Source organism: Dermacentor andersoni, chromosome 8 (assembly GCF_023375885.2).
Source record: "Dermacentor andersoni chromosome 8, qqDerAnde1_hic_scaffold, whole genome shotgun sequence".
In the NCBI taxonomy this organism is placed as follows: Eukaryota; Metazoa; Arthropoda; class Arachnida; order Ixodida; family Ixodidae; genus Dermacentor; species Dermacentor andersoni.
In genome coordinates this window covers 562,034-582,373 of record NC_092821.1, presented here as the reverse complement: position 1 = coordinate 582,373, position 20,340 = coordinate 562,034, and the positions used below count along the sequence as shown (strand labels likewise).

At 46.7% G+C, this 20,340-nt stretch overlaps 1 protein-coding gene across 5 annotated transcripts in view; it reads right to left on the bottom strand.

The window, feature by feature from the left end:
• LOC126526693 (nuclear distribution protein nudE-like 1) overlaps window positions 1–20,340 on the bottom strand; it is a 463,503-nt gene that overhangs the window by 161,156 nt on the left and 282,007 nt on the right. For all 5 annotated transcript variants that reach the window (XM_050174557.3, XM_055068353.2, XM_050174556.3 and 2 more), the window contains exon 6: window positions 10,011–10,101. In XM_050174557.3, coding sequence (XP_050030514.1) covers window positions 10,011–10,101 — 91 coding nt within the window. The remainder of the gene's footprint in view (window positions 1–10,010; window positions 10,102–20,340) is intronic.

The following is a 20,340-nucleotide window of genomic DNA, read 5'->3' as shown; positions in this document are numbered from 1 at the left end:
TACTTAACACAGGGAGCCGAAGTTTGTAGGTTAACAAAACAAAGAAGCTTGAGAAGAAGTTAAAAGAACTTGCAATGAGCAATGGAATGAAAAAGGTTAAAAGGTTCCCGAACAACCCCTCAAGATGGCTGAAAAAACAGATTCCATGGATAGCATACACTGGTGTGAACATCTGGGCACACAATTTTGCGCTTGTGTGCAGTGTGTGGGGCTCAGAAGTGGAATGCGAAGTCATCTTTTTCTCAAACACTCTCTTTTCAACAGAAGCCTTCTTCTCACCCTTTTCCGGGCTCCCATATTTCGTCACATAGCAGATTCCCATACATGGCCAATAGCAGACATCAATCGGTGAGCATCAGTCGACTATCGTCTGCTCACGCTGGACTGCGCCTGCCCACCATAGGAATGAAACTTTGGCCACACTGCATATCAGGGTGCCGTAGCCGTTGGCTCTTGCTAATTTCAATTACTGTGGCACACTCAACTAGCCTCGAACTATTCGAAACTTAAAGGCACACTTATGGCAAATATTAAGCAGAGCTAGATTGAAAGATCATGCTTGTGCAAAAATGAATTCTAAATTCGTAATGAAAACAGCTTTTTGTAAGCGAAAAAATGACGAGAATATAAAATCGGAGTGTCACCATCTCTTGTCGACTATGGTACCTCTTATGTGTGGCGTCAGCCCCTCCGATTCACAGAGAGTGGCTGTGACCCACCATTGCAAATGGCATTATGTTTCTCTGTTGATAACGGCCGAAGCAGCAACCTGTGGCAACCTGTGGCCCTGCCGACTCTGGCAGCAGAGGCTCAAGTGATCGTAACTGGTAACCCGAAACCAAGCAGAGTAAGAGAACGAGTCGGGCAAGCTGAACACCTGCACCAGTTCGTGTATAGGGCTAAATAATGACTCCAGAAAAGACACAGCAACGGCACAAAGGGTGATCATGTGGAAACGTCAAGTCGTCCACTTTCGTGCGGGCGGTTCAAGTTAAGAAGCAGCAGCAGGACCTTCGAGGGCCATTTCCTAGGCAAAAGAATGATATATTCGCATTCATAAAACAACGATAGAGTTCTAGACAAATACTCTGTCGATCTACCACGACTTAATGCTTTCCTTTAGACCCACGTTACACCTTGTGATGAATAGCAGCAGTTCACACCTACCAAGGATAAGTGGCAGTGGCTAGAAGTGCTTCACATTGGATGCTACAAAGTGCGCCATCTGTGTTTGCCTACCGCCTGTCCATTACACGCACACCAGGCATGCAAGCGTGCACTGTCGCCCTCTTGCACGTAGCCACAGGGTGCAGCAATGAGCTCGCTCGCTGTAATGCCATAGGCGAGGCATTGCGCCACTCTATCACCACCGACGCTCCTTCAGTGTGGAGGACATTGAGGGTGAATGGAACACTCATACTAGGGCTTTTTGAAAAATTCTTTAGGTAATATATTACTGTGAGGTACCATAGCCATCCAAAGGAGCCTCCAAAGAAATTTCAGGGCCTTTTTACGAGACAGGAAGACAGTGATGTGGATTAGAAAGCAAATGGGGGTAGCTGATAACCTAGTCAAAAAACTATTACATTACTCATTGTTTTGCTCCATTACTAACTATTGTTTTCTGGTGTGGGGCACGACTTGTTTTTCCAACACTAAAAAAGCTATATCTTCATCACCATCATCATTTATTGGACTTCTAAAGGCCCTCGTGGGGCTTTACATGAGGGGGGGGGGATGTTGCACACAAAATATAACACGTATAAGTGGGCAATCTAAACAAATAACAGCACACAGACAATTATAGTAAAAATAAAAAGGAAATGTACATAATAAAGTAGCAATTTATGCATAGAACGAAACAAAAATTAACAAGCACACAGGCAACTATAGTGAAAGTCAGAAGGAAATGTACACGAAAATGTAGCAATTTATACATCAAGATAAAGCACCAGGTTTTCTTTAAATTTTACAGGATCACGCTCAATGACAATAAAATTGGAAAGCCGATTCCAATCCTAAATCACGGCGGGCAAGAAAGATTGGTTAAACGCGTTAGTTGATCCATGTAAATGTTGGATGCTCATGGAGTTGAATAGATGGGATGAAGTGCGGACAGGTGAAACTAGAAGCGAACCATGCAGGTAAGGAGTTAGGAAATGTGTAGTATAATTTGTAGAATAGGCATAAGCAAGAGAATTTACATCTAAGGGCTAGTGAGCTGATACCAAGAGATGACTTAATATTACTAATGCTGTGGTGAAAATCGTAATCTGAACTAATAAAACGTCCATCAGTGTAGACATGTGGACTTGTTGGTGCAAGATTTTGCATTTTGCCCAAGTAAAAAATAAGGTTGTAAAAGGCATTAAGAAGAACAGTGGGAAGTGTTTAGAGGTATTTTTTTAGTGCAAAAACACGCAAGAATAACATCCCCTTCAGGGTAATTGTGTCTGAGAAAGGGACCTGGCAGAAGAAAATACCGGCCTACCTGCTAAAAGCACCAAATCTTCTTGATATTAATCCCCCCTTATTTGTGAAGAGTTCAGACCAAGTTTTAGAATTTGTTAAAGTGCACTCTGACAAGGGGCTGAACGCATTCTCTCCTGACATAAAAGACCTGTTATTACTCTATTCCTCAATCTCACCCTGTTAACCTGCGTTGAAGAAAGTATAGACAAATTTGGTGCAGTGCAGTTTTGCAATGAAGCCGCAACTTCTGTTCAGAGTCTTTAAGCATTACTCAAGCAATATCTGACCTCAGCGTTTATCCAGTGGAATAACACTCCATTTCTACAGAAGCAAGGCATATGTATTGTTACGAACGGCCTGCAAGGGTACCTACCTACAAAATTTTCCCAGCCAGCCGCAGCTGCGGGGGTGGTGATATTCGGAGAACCAGACCTTGGAACGCGCCCGGCTCGCTGCAATGACTCGCTTTGTGCAAACAAGAATGCGCCTCGTCAACAACCCGTTGGCGCTGGCATGTCTGCTGCGGCGACTCGCTATGTAAGGACGAAAATACGGCGCGTCCCCAAGCAAGAGGTGCCGGTATATCGACACACAGTCGATGGACCAAGTATTGTTGGTGGATTTGCCGTCACCGTCACGGTTTGTTTGAAGCGGTGGAACTCCTGGAAGGTGTTTTGCGGTGTGGTCTCATGGGTCCCAGAAGTGGTCAGTCAATGGACAGACGCGGCGGCCACTGTCTGTGGGGTCAACTCTGGGACCAAGAGGGCTCAGGGCAAGACCCGTGCCTGCGAAAACCCTCTCACCTTGGTGTGGTCAGTGAAATCTGTGTGGAAGTGAGTGTGTAAACCCTACCCCTCAAAGGCAGGTCGGCTACGATGACTTTGGACGTGCCGAATCGGTAGCAGGCTTAACGGCCATTTTTCCCTCACCTAGGGATCTAGGAAGGCCAGAGCGTTTATAAGCAGCCGTGGCGCGGCTGCTGAGTGTGCATTCTCTTTCAGTCATGCTAGACTGATGAACTGTAACGTTCTCATGTAGATACTGAAAATAAATCCCATATTCCTCGTGCTCGATATGAACAAGTTTCTCCCTTCGACAACGTCCCCAGCGGGGATAAGTTGGACAACCATCTATTTCATGCCCGACTCCAACCATTGCAGTATCCTGTCTAGTTTGGCGCCGGTCCTCAGCAACCTGCATCTTGCAGAAGTAGACAGTCTTGGCATAGAGGCTCAAGGGAACCTCAGTCTACAGAGCATTCCAATATGTTGATTTTCTTTTGTTTCTTGACTACACTTCTCATTGTTTTCAAAAAGAATGTGAAGGTGTTACAAGCATAATTTTAGAATGTCTTGGTCCCCTTGATGTGATCTTCAAAATGCCATTAGATAGGAGTATCCACTTTCTCGATCTACAATTTGTGCTGTCTGATTATCACATCTGCTGGAGTTACAGCCTCTTTTATCGTACAGTTCTGCTCATTCCAAGCTTTCAAAAGGGGCACAGCAAAAATGTGTTTGAACAATGCACTAAGGAAGTCGTGCACTCATTAAATTTTTTCCAGTTTTCAACAACTTGTAGTGCGGTTGAGCGAGGCTGCTTTTCCAAGCAATCATTTCAATCGCTGAAGCACTGCTCAGAGAAACGCAGTCAGGAGAGGGTGATTTCTCAACGTCAACCAATGCAGAGTCTGCTAAAAAAAAAAAAAGATCGCCATAATTCCTTACATCCACCGCTTATCGCATAATCTGAAGGAGATAGGACTATGTGGAAAGGATGACATAGTATTCATTGCTCCAAACAAGCTTATCAGCTTGTGTGCAAAAAGAAGACCATATAGTAAAACAAAGGATGCGTGCAAAAGGCAGCACAGAAAAGGGTGTGCTAACTGTAGGACCTGTGTTATTTACTTAATCTTATTGCCCTGTGGAAACATATCAGACAAACTGGCAGATGCATTAATGATAGGCTTAGGGAGCACTCCAATAAAGTTAACAAGCCTTCGCCGGATGGCTTCCTCACAATTCCCTGTCATAAGTGCGGATGCCTTCTGCGATCTGAAGATACAGTTGCTATCGGGAGAAGCAAATGCAAATTAACTTGTCTCTCCATTGCAAGTGCTCGCATTGAAGAGTTTGGCGACGCTTGTGTTAGCCAATAATCCATGTCCCTATGAAAGAAAGAGTTGGAGTTCCTGTGCATGCATTAAACATAATAGTTTTTGCCTAGTCTGCAAGTGAGTTGTACTATTCTTTGCTCTGTTCCTTTGTCAGTAGGCCCACACATTAAAAAAAAAAAAAAGCGAGAGAAAAAAAGTGAGGGTATAAAAGTGCCGTCCATCTGGGAAATAAATTGTTGGAAGTTAGTGCCAGCGTGTGTCTGTTTTCTCTTCTACGTCCTCTTGCTCTTTGCGCTACAAAAATACTGCAAAATAATAAAACATGCTGCGTGATTCTGGATGGATTCTATGCTATTCATTAAGTTTGATGAGGGGACCAAATTGCAGATGCATACTCAAGTTTGGTACGTACGAAGGTCTCATATGCTAGTTTACGAATCGATGATGGAGGCAAGGAAAGCAATCATTTAATGAAACCCATTATTTTTGATCCGTCAACGGCAAGTTGAGTGATGTGCTTATCCCATGTTAGTTTGCTGCTGATTAGGACTCCTCTAAATACTTATATGATTCAACCTTGGATATTATGGATAACTTTAGTGCACAAAGGTAGGTAATATTGGAACTCTTACGTGAGATATGCATAAACTTGCACTTTGTGATGTTAAGTTCAATCAACCAATCTGAACACCAGTTTGCGATTATTTGTAAGTAATTTTGTAGGGTTGCCTGGTTATGCAGCAGGTTACGCATTTTGTGAGTGCATTTTTAAGCACAGCCCCTGTTCCTGCGATGAGCATCGGTGGCGCTTGTCCTTTCCTACCTGTTTTTCTCCCGCTTTCCTCTCCCTACTGGCTCTGAGCCATGCTCCCTCAAGGGCTGCGGAAGGTAGCGCTAACCTTTCTTTCTCAACATGAGCCACTTTTCTCTTGGCGGTGCCTTTGCGCCACCGAGACGTCGGACTTTTCGGCATGCCTCGCTTGCAGCCAGTCACGCCTGCTGAAATGCCATCCCCTCTACACTTGGACGTGCGCACTGTCAGCTGCTCCCTCTGGAGCATGCACGGAGCGATACTCAACCCATGCACTGCTTCGAACGGCTGTCTGCGACCGTCAGCAAAGTGGCCTGGGCACCTTTTCTCTCCATGCCATGCATGGTGGGATGGCACAGTCATTGCAACGAACACATGGATGGAGCAACAGCCATCTCGATGTTAGGCACATCACACCGTGTTGGCTGCGTCTGATTACGTTGGCTGTGCCAGTGCGTCAAACTATAGACGTTGTTGTTCTCACCAACGTGACATAGCGTGTGTGCGCGCCGACGCTACATCAGGCTATATATGCATCTTAACTGAGCAATCTTTTCTTACTGATTAGTTAAATTTTGTATAATCCGAATTTCCATAGCACCCCCTAAGAATTCGAATTAACGAGCTTTTACTGTGCTACATCTTTACAAGCCCCACCTTCTGGGGAAAAACAAATGCAAAATGATATCAAACAGACTTGACAAAACCATGCAAGCAAGCAAGTGACCGATAAAAAATGTTATTCAATCAATACGGCGGCACATGCTGCACAAATTTAGCCGTCATTTGACCGAAAAGAAATATGTGCACCTGTGCACCCCATGTTGCAGGATTGAACAATATTTCCTATCAGTAAGCTGTTTGCTTACATGGTTTCAGTGAGCCTGTGTGGTAATTTTTTGTTTATTTCCATTTCACAACCAGGTGGTGCTTGTAAGAGGTGTATAAGTTACCATGCCTTTCAGTAAAAAAAGTAGTTGAGACGTCCATTGCACCCTGCTTGTGCACAATTGCAAGCCATGCTTGGCAGTACATGACCCTCAACCAAGGCACAGCACCACCAGTGGCTGGTAGGACTCGGCAGCACAGCCAGTGGGCTAGCACACTGACCGGTAGTTTTCAGCTGCTGCATCAGACGAGCAGTACAGTGGCTAGACGGGTTAGGTGTGCCACCTGCCGGGTGTGAAGCGTAGTTCAGTGCTTCTCCACTTAGTTACGACAAACACTGCGCTGCAATCAGAGGCCTGTCACAAGCGGTGCATGTCGTGCACTGCTGCAGCCGTATTACAGTGGAAATGTGGAATATTTATCACTGTATATAAACAGGAAGCAATCTTCACAGCAATACCATAAACAGTTACAGATTTCTGAATGCAGCGGAGCACAGTAACTTGCGAAGGTAATCAAGTTGCCTTGTCCATCAGTTATTTGTTTCCCAGTTTGAGAAGCAAAAATATACAGCTCTTAACACTGTTTTGTTCGGTAAACACATTAAAATTGAGTCTACAAAGAGCAGCACAAATTATGGACAAACAAAATATTCCTTCATCAGTTCTTCTAAAAGGAGAGCTAGAGTTGAAATTCATTTTACGAATCAGCAGGAGGTGTACGGGAACGTAATTCATGCAGGGTGTATTGTTATACCCCAAAATGTGTAGTGAAATTGACTTGGTCTGAAAGAAGGTAAAATACAATCGAATAAGTATTGATATTTGCACACCTAAACTCCCTGGCTTTATTTCATTGCCTGTATGGGTGCTATTATAAACAAGATGTATGGTAATTTGTGCGGAGCTGTAGACATTTGCAATATAAATGAACAACTTTTTTGCCAATAGAAATAAACTTGTTTTTCTAAAAAAAAAACAACATTTCTTACCTTTTTCAATGATCTATGATCAACTATGATCTATGATGCAAATAGCAGCTTGTAGCATGGAAAATAAGTTTGTGCTCTTGATGGTCGTACATGTATACAGTCAAACCTACTTATAACAATATTCAAGTGCTATGAAAATTCCATTGTTATAACCGATGATCATTACAACCAGGTAGCATGAAAAAAAAACCAATATAGAGGGACAGCAGAGCTGTACTGAGGAAATTATATTGGTGGGGATGCCAGTGCCCCTCCCTACCGCATTCAGAATGGCACTGCTATAAAAACCGCAAAGAGGGGTCACGGGGGGCAAGCGATGCCTTGGTGGAGCTCGCACATCGCTTTGGTGGCCCCAAAAGGAGCCTTTTTAGAAAATGCGATACGGCTGCCGCACCAGCCTGTCACCTTGAGAAATCCAGAAGAAACACTGGGGCGAGATGGCCACAGGCATCTCGCCGGGTACATCTCACTGGCTTGCAAGAGAAAACTCTATGCTCGACAGCCATGCTTGCCGGGTGCGAAACTTCTCCAAGGCATCCAGGTGTACTTTGTTTAGCGCAAACCAACAGAGACAAGAAAGACAACAGGACAAGGCATCCAGGTGCTCCACGTAGTGGAGCAGAAGATTCCTTGTGAGAACGAAGCCCCAGAGGAACTGAATCATCTGCCGGGCCTCTTGCGAGGACAACGTTGAGGCAGCCTGCTCTACCGCATAATCACTGCCATCGTCGCTGTCACTATCCAATGCAAGCATGTTTGCGATCATCACTTCATTGGTTAGAAGCACTTCATTTCCATATCTATAGCAGTGCACTTTCTTTTCACCGGCAACGTCATGCACTGCCAGTGATCAGCGGGTGGATCAGTCATCTTCCGTTTCAGCGGCAAGTCAAATGAGGCTGAGAAACCATGTGGCCAGAAACAACTTCAATGCAACGAACAAAGATGAGCACGAGTGGCTTAATCTGTTGACAGAACTCCACAGAATGAGGGGCCAGCGAGCAATCTTGGAGCAGTGTAGTTGGCGCAGTCCATCATGTTTCTAAGGGTGGCATGGGCCCAGCCCATTCGTGTTCCGAGAGGTGGAAGAGCAACGGGAGAGAGGCACACGGAGAAGGCTGGAAAATGAGCACGTGGTGGCAGTTGGGGCAGCGGGCCATTGTGCTGTGGCTCAAATTTTTCGTTTTCTTTTCAAGGATTTCGCATTTCACTACCTTTCAGCACAGGCACCCAGCAGCCAGACTTGATCGTCATAACCAATAATGCGGCATCGGGGCATTGTAGTAAGCGGGTTATTTCCCCATGGAAAAGATACAAAAGTTGACAGTGCAGCAGCTTCACATTGTTATAACTGATGTATTGTTAAAACCAGTATCGTTATAAGCAGGTATGACTGTATTTGAATTTAATTAGGGTAATATTCGGTCACACACATAAACCAGCAACTCCAAGCTTTTACAACAAACTATGGGACCCTCGTCTGTATATTATATCTAACCCATTCACTGTATTTACAGCTTAATAAACTAAATGAACTCAAAATGAAACGCAGCAATGAGTCACAGCGCTCGAATACATGTAGTGTAGCATAAGGTGCTTTCTTATTAGGAGCCAAGTTCTTGCTTGTCACAAGGAAGTGCAGGACAGTTATGTCGCTTGATAATACCTGCTTGCAAGTTCATCTTTGTGCTGCTCACAAAGAACCATTCCAGAAGGCCTCAGCTGGAAAGAGGAACAGTGCATGCAGCAGCCATGTTCTTGTGAACTGTGGCCACTACACTTGAAGATGAATTTTATTCTGCTGTGTGGCTGTTGATGTTTGTCACTGTACTTGCCAAAACGTTTTCAAGCTTCTCACACTGAATCATTTTGTTGACCGTCTTGCAACAGGTTCACTTTCTTGCTTGTGTAAAAATACTCATTATTCACTTGCTCAACACGCGTCATTTTCATTCGCATCCTCTTTGCTTGAAGTGTGTGTTCACATTTGGCTCGCTGATTCTTCAGGATTATTTTGGCAACTTGGACTGGCATCCTGTCGTAGTCTTGCTTATTCTTTCTGCAGGAGTTTTCTTCAGCTGGAGCATCACTCATCATTGGCAGCAGATGGGCCTTAGGATCTGCGCCCGATGAAATGCTCCTCGAAGTGGCTCTCTCACACAGGTAATGCAGTTGAAACATTTTCTTAGCAAAGTGATGTGCAAACTCACGTTTCTCCGAAAGTTCTGGGTCTCGTGGCATAAAAATAAGTGATATTTAGTCTGTGGCTTGCGTGTTTGTAGCCGAACTTACGATTCAACGGAAGGTAAGGTGTGGCCCTATGGCTAGTCTTCTTCTGTGTAGGAACACTGTCAGTCTGTCTCGAAGCCTAAAAAGCTTCTCATTCACAAACATCCCCCACAGTAATCACTTCGCTTCTTAATCTTCTATGCAAATTATGGGAACTCTGAGAACTATCGGAACTGTGAGCAAAGCGCACCGTGCCGTCAGCACATTAACCGACAACTTAAATGACCACCTTTAAAAATTACTCGTTGTAGCAAGAAACATGCACTCTGTCAACATAACTTAGCCTTTCTTTTTAGGTTTTAATGTGAAAACTGATTACTTAACCTCATAACCTCATAGCAGAGTGCAGGGTTGTCTGCCAAATTTCGATAACACCATCAGTAAGCCAAGCAGAAATGATACCTAGGCACCTGTCAGTCAAAATACACCACACATCTCACCTCGTGCCTCGTCTTTGAGCCGCTGCACCATGAAGCTCATAGCCTCCTTCTCGTCCAACTCACTCTCGAGGAAGGCGTTGCGCTCAATAGCCTGCATCGGAAAAACAATGCGTTCTCAAAAAGAAGCAGCATTAAAGACTTTTTTTCATTGGACTAGTATGCCACATTGTTGCACAGAACACTCAACCTTAAGAAAAATGCTGCTAAGTGACGATTTCTCAAAATTTCATCTCATTTTACATCTTAATTGTTCCTGAATGCATTAATTCTAACTTTGAGTAATCTCCTGCAGTGGCGAATCCCCCATTAGAATGTAAAAAAGGCAAAATAAGCTGTTAATCTCAAAATGGTGCTTTGCCTTGAAAAGTGGCTTTGATAGCTAACTACCGTACTTACTCGCATAATGATCGCACTTTTTTGTCAATAAAATTGACGCAAATTCAGGGGTGCAATCATTACGCGAGTTAAATTTCCCGCAAAAAGAAAAAAAACTGTTTTTTCATCCCATGTTTGCTGTGGGATGACAACAGGTCAACAAATAGGCGGCTGCCGCTTTACGTAGTGTGGGACACCAAAACAAAAACAGCGGCCGGCAGAGCAAGCCGAACGCGATTTTTTTCTTCTCGCGAGTAGATTACATGCATTGAAACAGTTGCTTCCGTATCAGCAATGAATAATATCGTTAATATCGGCAAGTATGCAGCAATAACATAGCCATGTCCACTTTGAGTGGACAGAAACAGATGGGTGCGCTTAGCTGCCAGTGACATAGAAACACATGGCGGGCATGCTGCGGAAACTGCGGCATTTGCCTTCACTACTATCCTAATATAGCGGCATGCTTCCACTAAGGGTGGGTGAATATCTTAGCTGTGTTACAAGCGTCTACGTAGAATAGGGTACACTTCTAACCAATCAGTGTAAATGTGGCTACTATTATTGCCGCTTACGATTTGTTGCATGTTCACGAGTGCAGACGAGAATCGAAAAGCATCTTTTTTGTTGTTGTTGTTGACCACAACCATTATAAAGCCTACACATAATTAGGGCAAGTTTGGTTGTAGCTTTTTTTTTTTTTTGTCATGGAAGTGCGGAAAAGTGATGAAAGGAATCAAATGAGGCATCTGCTTAAGATTGTTTGGTGCGTGCAGACCGCTTGGTTTGTCTTTAAGAGTTGTTCGCATGGCATTCGACAGATGGTAAGCGCGATCACTATTAGCTAGACTTGGCACACAACATATCACTGCAGCAAGTTCGGGGTGTGATCATTACACGGGAAATAAAAAAAAATTGAATTTTGCCGACAAAATTCAGGGATGCAATCATTACGCGAGTGCGATCATTATGCGAGTAAATACGGTAATAAGCTACTTGGTATGTCTTCTAGAGTAGTGACAAACGAGGCAATAAAATTGGAGGTGAAGTGGTGTTCAGCATAGTCAAAGTCCCATGAATTTTGGCAACACAATTTACTAGCTATTTACATTAAAAAAAAAAGACTGGAAATGTCGCTTTTAAAGGCAATGTTGTTGCTTGACAAATTTTGCAATTTTCTCACCAACACTAACACGAGAGTCATGTAGGATACAAGCTGCCGCTACTGCAGTTGAATGCAATGGAGCAAGGCAAACAAGGAAATCTGTGTGCACAAAAACCCCACCACATACATTTTTGTCATCTGCTTTTCATTCATACAAATCTCTTCTGTGGCTTGATTGGCCGCGCTTATTCAAGGAGCAGAAGAATTACCAACCAGCCAAAACAGAATGCATCTTGTAATCTTCAATGAGTCTCCCAATGTTTAATCATAACCATTATTACTACTTTGCAGCCACATATACAGACTTCACAGTCCTTGTCCTTCGCGCTGTGCATTATTTTTGATAATGAATTACCAACTAGCTCAAGCAACCACCATAGTAGAACCTTGTTGATATGGCCCCATTATGTACGATTTTCGGCAGCCAATGTTTGCGATCAAGAATGCAGAAAATGACCCAACACAGTTAAATTCTTTCATGCTAGTTAATATGTTCCCGGAAAACACTATCTTTCGGAACCAATGTTCAGTAAGTAACTACATTGTGATGATACGACACGTTTTACGGCTGCTAGATCCCACGTAAACATTGAAAGGCGCAAGGCGTGACAAGCAGTAGCTGCCTGCCATGACAGCTTCCCCGCAATACTCACCCACCCATCTGACGTGAAAACACCGCTGTGCATTCAGTTTCTCATTCCAGTACCAGCAAATATACCAGGTTGTCGCATGCTGCATTCACAGCTATAGCTGTCAACCGTGATGCGCTAAGCATTACCTAGTATCTGATTCACAACATGTGGTGCCATTGGAAGTGTACAGCATACTTTTAATAGGAGACAACCTAAACGTGCTGCTGTTTCCTGCTGTAGGTGGCGCAAAGTGAGTGTCACGTTTTGCTCTGGCGGCATTGTAGGCATTGTATTTCAGTGGTACCCACCAGCTTGATTTTGTTTTGGTTTTCCATCATTACTTTAAAACACTACGCAATATGAAAACACCAACACGCACGCACGGTTGGTCGGGCCCCATCAGGTTGACGCACGTAGGCGTATAGTACCGTAACGATTCAAGCTAAATGGGCACATCAAACCTTCCCACCAAAATGCCCCGCTCTAACCTTAACAAGCAGCTGATCCAGGCCAAATTAAAGGAGTGTAAATGTATGCTTGCCAAAGATTAAAAAAAGGAAAAGAGAAGAACACCTGGCAATCCGTGTCTCGAGCTCCATCAGTTTGGTGCTGTGCAGCAACAATTCATGCAACACTTCATATTATGCGAATGTCAATTACAGCTGGAGTCTGCCAAATTCTTTAGTGACTTCGTATTATGTTTTCCTGGTTAGTACATTTTTTTTTCAAAAAGGTATGTAGAGGTCCTACTGTAAGCTGAACTTCAAAGGCATGCACTTTTTTTTTTTCAAAAAGGTATGTAGAGGTCCTACTGTAAGCTGGACTTCAAAGGCATGTATATTGGCAACCAAAATATTTAAAACTACAAAGGGCACTGTGTTCAATTTTTGGGCCACAGCACACTTTCCACACGACAGACAACCTTTCCGTTCAGCCAAAGCCATGGCGATTTCTCCTATGTACACAATGGGCAGCGGACCTGACAGTATAGACCGAATGCAGCAAACGCCTTGTTCGCTGTCTGTAGCAGGAAGACAGCAGGCAATGCCCACAGGCGGGAGGATGCTTCGATGATGCCTTTGGTGAGCACTTCCTGTTTGACTTGGCATTCAGAATGGGACACGCAATATCACCAATGCATGACCAGTATATGTACACGGTGAGCCACAAGCAACGTTCGGCCTCAGGGACTGTCATTGACTCGAAGGTGTGTCTATAGGTTGCAAGAAGACGAGAGCTTTGTTGGATGGACCATATTAGGGGTCGTTTCATTAGAGAAGCTAGAAGTGGCATACTTTAACGGCGGGTTGCTATGACACTGGGCAATGTGACTGATACAATAGCACTTGGAATAAATCAACCAACAAGCCAAACAAATGTCAATGACAGTACTTTACACATTACATGTTGTAATGTTATTAGATTGAGCAATTACAATGCACTAATAACACTACTAGTTCGTTTGAAGTATAAATAACATCATTGCACTAAGTGAAACCTGGCTTGCAAGAGATCAGTTCTACAATGCTGCACAATTATGTACTTGAGTCTCATACAAGGGCAGGAAAGAGAGAGAGATGGTAGTGTAGTACTGTATATACCGTGGAAACTGAATTACAAAGTTCTTGACAACTTAACAAATTAAAATAAAGACTCATATGAAATATTCGCGGAGCTTGAGAATATCATTATCGGAGTAAGTTACAAGTCACCAAACTCTCACACTCAAATTTTCTGGAAGAGGCTCGAGGATATAATAACACGTGTACTTGGTTATCCTTTTTCCGAGGACTGCATTTCACCCGCTAGCAACATAAAGTTATCGCTCAGCGCGCGCCTGCATGATTTGGAACTTACTCGAATGTTATAGCTGATTCCATCTGTTGTGCATATTCTCGTCAAACTTTATGCAGTCAGATAGTATGCACAATACGAATTATGTAGTATTTTTTGAAAGGCATGCGGGCACCAGCAATTACACTCGACTTACACTGGAACGTTCCATAAGTCATGCATGAAAACCGACGCACTTGACCCGCAGATCAGATTTTGATGATCGCTGCCTGTACTCGCTGCTATCGTTGTGCTGCTTGGTGGGCACAACTTTGCCCAATCATGATTTAGTTTCGCCATTGAGTTTTTGCTACTGTGTTCTTTACTGTCACTACAATGTGACAATATATAAAATCGTCAATAGAATGACAGAAAAGGGCAGCAGTAAGCGACAGTTTTAACATAAACATAGCACATGCACATGCGACGATCAACAGAAAAGATGGCTCCCATTCGAAATATAAATTTATCTTCATAAGGCTTCAGAACTATTTCTAATCCCACAAGAGTAACAGCAACACCATCATAAACCACACTTCCAATTTGAAGCCCGAGACTGTAAAAGCAGGCGTAATTTCCGAAGCTATTTCTTACCGCTTCCAAACACACTGCTTTGTCACTGTGGAACTTTCTCAGAATATACAGAAAACAAACAACTATCAGATAGGGTGGGGCAGCAACAAGACAAAAAGATTGGCACAGCAAAAAGAATTCTTGAAAGCTGATAACAAAGACACAAATGAGATGTGTCTAAATAAATAAATAAAAATAAATGTACACAAAGTTTATTGCAACTCTGCAATCCAGCTGTGTTGAAAGATATATGAATCTTGGAGAAATGCATACCTATCCACTCCCATTTGCCCATAGATGACAAAATACACTAAATGTTATCAAACTGAAAGAGCATTGGCCAATGAAACAAAGCAACACAAAGATAATAAATACTGTAAAGAATATAGAATCACATGCAACTCATTGACTTCACTTATGCAAAAACATAAAGAGCTTTTTGCCTGTTGGCTTGCAGCAATGTTGAAGCTAATCCTGGACCTCTTACTGGGAAAGAAATGCTATCCGAGTTACTCACTGGCCAAAAACAATGAAAGCAGATATTTAGGACATGTTGCAAATAAAAAAGGCGCGCTGAGCAAGAGCAGCGGCCATGGGTGCTGCTAGCATGGCTACATGCTACATGGCCATTGCTACAATCGACGCCCTGCCGACAGATGAGGCCACCCTTACGCGGGTGCTGCACCAACACCTTGAGCTCGTTTTAGCGAAGCAGGCGGAGCTCATCGAGTTTGACTGCGCCATCCAAGATACGCTCACGGATGCTGACCTGGAAACGGGCCTGACCCAAGCTTTCAAGCATGAACAAAACGTCAGCTTTACCAACACAAGCGTGCGTCTCGTTACCAAACTGCGGCCACCTGTCCTGCCCGTCTCCGTCGAACCCACAGTGAGCCCTACAGCGCAACTTGCCTTAGCAACGCATCCAGCTTCACCTTCCATGTTGCCCGGAGTGTCCCCCGTGGCATCGTACTCTCGCACTGTATGTACTCCTAAAGCTTTCTAAAGAGCAGCGCAACTACCAAGGCTTTTGGGACTAGTACCAGGCAAGCATTCACGGCAACGACTCGCTGTCCAAGATAGACAACTTTAAATATCTGCTGACGTACCTATCCGAGTTACCTAAGATGGCAATTCAGGGTATCCACCTCGCCGACGCCAACTACGATGTCGCCATCAAGGTGCTGTCTAACCAGTTCGGCCGTCATAACATGCTGGTCGATGACCACCTGGACTACCTACTTGCAATAGCACCCATTCACAGTTCAGCAGATCTCGATAAGCTTCAACATCCCTATGATGAGATCACTTTAAGCACTAGCGCACTGGAGGGTCTTGGCGTTCCACGAAACGTGCATGCTGCTGTGTTGCGACGCGTCATCATGAAGGCCCTACCCCCTGACCTTGGTATCCTGTACCGTCAGCAGCTGAAGGAGGCTTCTTCCTTGAACCTCGCCAACATGCCAGCAGTTGCAGAAGACAAGTCCCAGCAAGTTAAACATCTTATGACCGTCCTGCAAATTCAAGTCGAAGGAAGGGAGAAGGGCTGCCTCGACCAAGCCAACTCATATGCAAGCCAGTGGCATCATCAACTTGAATTGCTAACTCTGCCGTGGCTCTATCAACTGAAGTAGGCTCGCTGTACACGCGTGCAATGCGTCAGTCCATACAGTTCAGGAATATTCCCCATCACTCACTTCAGAAGAAAAATGCAAGAAGCTTCAGGCATGCAGACGTTGCTTTCGTTGTGCCAAACACAACCGCATCACCAGTGAATGCCGAAGTGCCAGAAATTTGCAGTGCGCCCACTGTGCTGACTTACCAACGCTGTGTAACATATGTACTCAGAGTAAAAACCAATCAGAGTGTCTGAGCAATGCGTCTGCGCCGTCCGTGCAACGTGCAAGCGGGGTGTAATCCATCAACACACCACCTTGAGCAACAATCCGTGTCTACGAGTGCTACCAGGCTCATGCCTGTATTCCTACAGACGGGAAGAGCTTGTGCTGTCGCACCAACAAGGTCAATTTTGCTGCAGTTCCTGCTAGACACGGGCAGTCGGCACACTTTCATTCAGCAAGATGTTGCTTGAGCATTTAATTGTCCTGTTCAAGGCACTTAGCACCTCAAGCTATTCACCTTCGGGGAAACGCATTGCCCTGCGACGCTTCTAAGTATTGAAGTGTTCGTCACACCCTGGAGCCAGCATAGTACCAACAAGACCACTACAGATGCCCTCGAAGTGCCGAAAATCTCAGCAGTTACCAGTCCACCAGTAGATGGCACGATCATCACCATGATGACAAACCTCAGTGTTGTTCTAGCTGATACGACTCCTGAAACAGCTACTTTCCAAGAAAATGAGATCAACATTCACATTGGCTCCAATATTTACTGGGACGTTGTAACTGGCTAGATATCTTGATTACCACCTCAAGTTATTCCAGAGGAAACCCACTTTGGTTGGACAATCCAGGGAACCATTGACGACTTCTCCCAAGGTTCAACTGTACAAAGCACGTCTCTGGTCTTTGGTATTGAAGAGCCTCCCAGAGACGATGTGCCATTGAAAGTAGTCAGTTCTTTGTTGTTGCACCTCAATACAGTTGACATATCAACATTACCGAGGAAGCTAACCAATACAAGCACAAAGCTCCCCTTGTCATGGATGGGACTGGGACAGTGCCACAGTTCTTTCATCGTTTACCAAGCTTCCATGCAAGAGTGCTCCTGTCCAGGGAACAAGCCGTCACTATGCCTCAGAAGGATGGCAAGAAGGCTGCAAGGACAAGGAAAACAAGGGAAAGGCAAAGAACAAAGGAGGCTTCAAGAGACACAAGAGTGTCAAGGTTGCTGATCATGGAACGCCACCTAAATCAGCCACCACAGACACGCCTAAGGAAGCAAAGTCCAATAGCAGCATCGCAAAGTTTCCCAAAGGCAAGAAATATCCACCTCCTACAAGGCTGCCCAAGTGTCCATTGCCACCAATGGTTTCAAGTACTCCGGATGGCAATTGAACGACGAGTACAAGCGTGACAGTGTACACAACTACGACTGTAGCAAGTATGTGACGCCCCCTCGGACATGGTCTTGGTTAGCCCGCCAAGCTCGGTGGCCTGCTAAAGCTCGGCAGGCAACATTGGTCGCCGAGCCACAATAAACACCGACGAGCACGGCAGCTCGCCGGTCAGTAATCTTTGAGCACCACCACGCTGAGAAGCTCTCCCTTGTTCACGACACGGGGTGGATTGTGACACTGGCGACGAGGATGGGATCCTCGTGACTCTGGCGAAGAAGCTGGCGACGAGTACCTACGGAGCGTTCCACGCCGCCGCGAGCGGCGAAACACCGCCCCCCGTTGCTGTCGCCATGCCGCTGTACGGAAGGCTCGAGCCGTTCGAGGGAGATGGGTCCGCCTGGCAAATTTACGAGGAGCAAGTCCACGTGTTCTTCCGGGCAAACGACACACCCGAGGCCAAACAGCGGGACATTTTCCTGGCCAGCTGCGGGGCCCGCGTCTTCAGCCTCTTGCTCGACCTTCTGAAGCCAGCCACGCCGCACGTTAAGACGCTGGGTGAGCTGCTTGCCATACTGCGCTCGCATTTTAACCCAGCACCGTCCACACTCATGGAGCGTTTCCGCTTCAACAACCGGAGCCGCCGGGAAGGAGAGACCCTCGGACAATTCGTTGCTGCGCTACGAGGGTTAGCGAGTGCCTGCGCCTTCGGGGACCAACTGGACTCGCTGCTCCGGGACCGTTTCGTCTGCGGAATCAACAACCCCGCCATGCAGACGCGACTCCTGGAGCTTCCCGACCCGTCGCTGGACGACGCCGTGAAGGCAGCGCTGGCAATGGAAGCTGCCGCCAAGGACGCCGGCGAGATTTCCCGTGCGACTGGCTCACCGTCGGCGGAAGCGGCGGTCAACAAATTCGCGACAAAGGGCAGTACCTGCGGTCGCTGTGGTGGTGCCCACTCCCCTTCACAGTGCCAGTTCTCTCAAGCACAATGCTTTACGTGCGGGAAAACTGGGCACCTGGCACGTGTATGCCGAAGTGGGAGGACGAACAGCAAGCAGCAGCCGGATTCAAGCCCAGGTACAACACAAGCCCGCGGCCAGGGTAGCCGTCGCAAGGGTACGCGGCGGAGGCATGCGGCAGCAAGCTCAAGCTCTTCCGCGGCCAGGCTCCACGTCGTGGCCGAGGACCCGCCGATTTTCGACATGTGGCACACAGGCTTTGTACCGTCGTCTGTGCCGCCATACATGCTGACCGTCGAAATATGCGGGCACCCCATTTCCATGGAGCTGGACACGGGGGCCAGCGTGTCTGTAATGGCCGGGAAGCTCTTCAAGCGGACTTTTCCCGGCGTGTCCGTCGAGGCTTCGGCCGTGATGCTGCGCAGCTCATCCGGGCAACTCTCCCAGGTCCAGGGTCAGGCACAGGTCAGCGTTCGTTTTGGCGACAGGGAAGCAACCCTTCCCCTTTACTTAACGAAGGGGTCGTCGCCGACGCTGCTGGGCCGAAACTGGATTCATGTACTGGGCATTCGTCTGTCAGAGTACCCGGAAGCCAGCTTGCATGTGATGCAGAGCTGCCAAATCTGCCAGGTGCATCAGCGAGCCTCGCGTAATGTGGAAAGCACCCCCTGGCCGTTCCCACAGAGACCCTGGTCCCGCCTACATGTGGATTTTGGGGGCTGTGGCGGTGGTGGCGGAGCAGCCTCCCTGCGCTTGGAGGACCTGCAGAGCCAGCTCGAGGAACAGAGGGAGCTGGCATCGGCACGGCTGTTGGAGCTAGAGCAGCTCCAGCTTGACCACAAGGAGGCCCTGAAGACGGTGGAGCGGCTGCGGATAGAGCTGCGGTCGCTGCCCAAGAGCCTGGTGGTGAGCACGGCAGAGTACAAGGGCCTGCAGAGCCAGTTCTCCGTGCTGTACAACGAGAGCATGCAACTCAAGACTCAGCTGGACGAGTGTCGCTCCTTGCTGTCGACAGCCAAAAACTCACACCTTCGCCACATTGAGCAGATGGAAAGCGAGGAGCTCGTTGTCCAGAAGAAGCTTCGCTCGGAGGTCATTCGCCTCGAGGACAACATCGTGCAGATTCGTCGAGAGTACGAGAATCTACGCACTGAGTTTGAGGCGTCGTCGGTGTCCAGCGAGCAGGCTCAGCCAATCAACCGGGAGATGCGGCACATTATAACGAGCCTGCAGAGCCGCAACAGGCAGCTCAAGAGCGAGGTCTCCCGCAGCAAGCGCAAGCTGCACAAGGCTCAATCAGAGACGCAGAAGCTGAAGCAGAAGCTGGCCGCTGACCAAGGGTGCCGTCCCGGGCATTTGCCAGAGCCGGGAGCTCCAGTTGTCGCCAGGAACTTCCGTCCTGGCCCACCCTGGTCTGCCGGACAGGTGGTGTCTCCTGCCAGCGCCTCATCGCTGCTTGTCCGCATGCCAGATGGGGCCATGTGGCACAGACACGCCCACCATGTCAGACCTCGCCTCGGGACCTGGCCAGCACCCTCGACTGCCACTGAGTTCCAGCCCGCAGGAGGACTAGCGGCAGCACCAGTCGCTTCTAGCGGAGTACCACCTACCTCGGAGGCGGCAACCGTAGCCAGTGGTGCGGCACCCGTTGGACCGGTGTCTAGCTCGGCACCACTCACGAGGCCGACCACTACGGACCCTCCGGATGGAGCGAGGCTGGCCCAGGCAGCACCCGGCGTTGCCACACCCGACCCGTCGACACCGGTGCCCA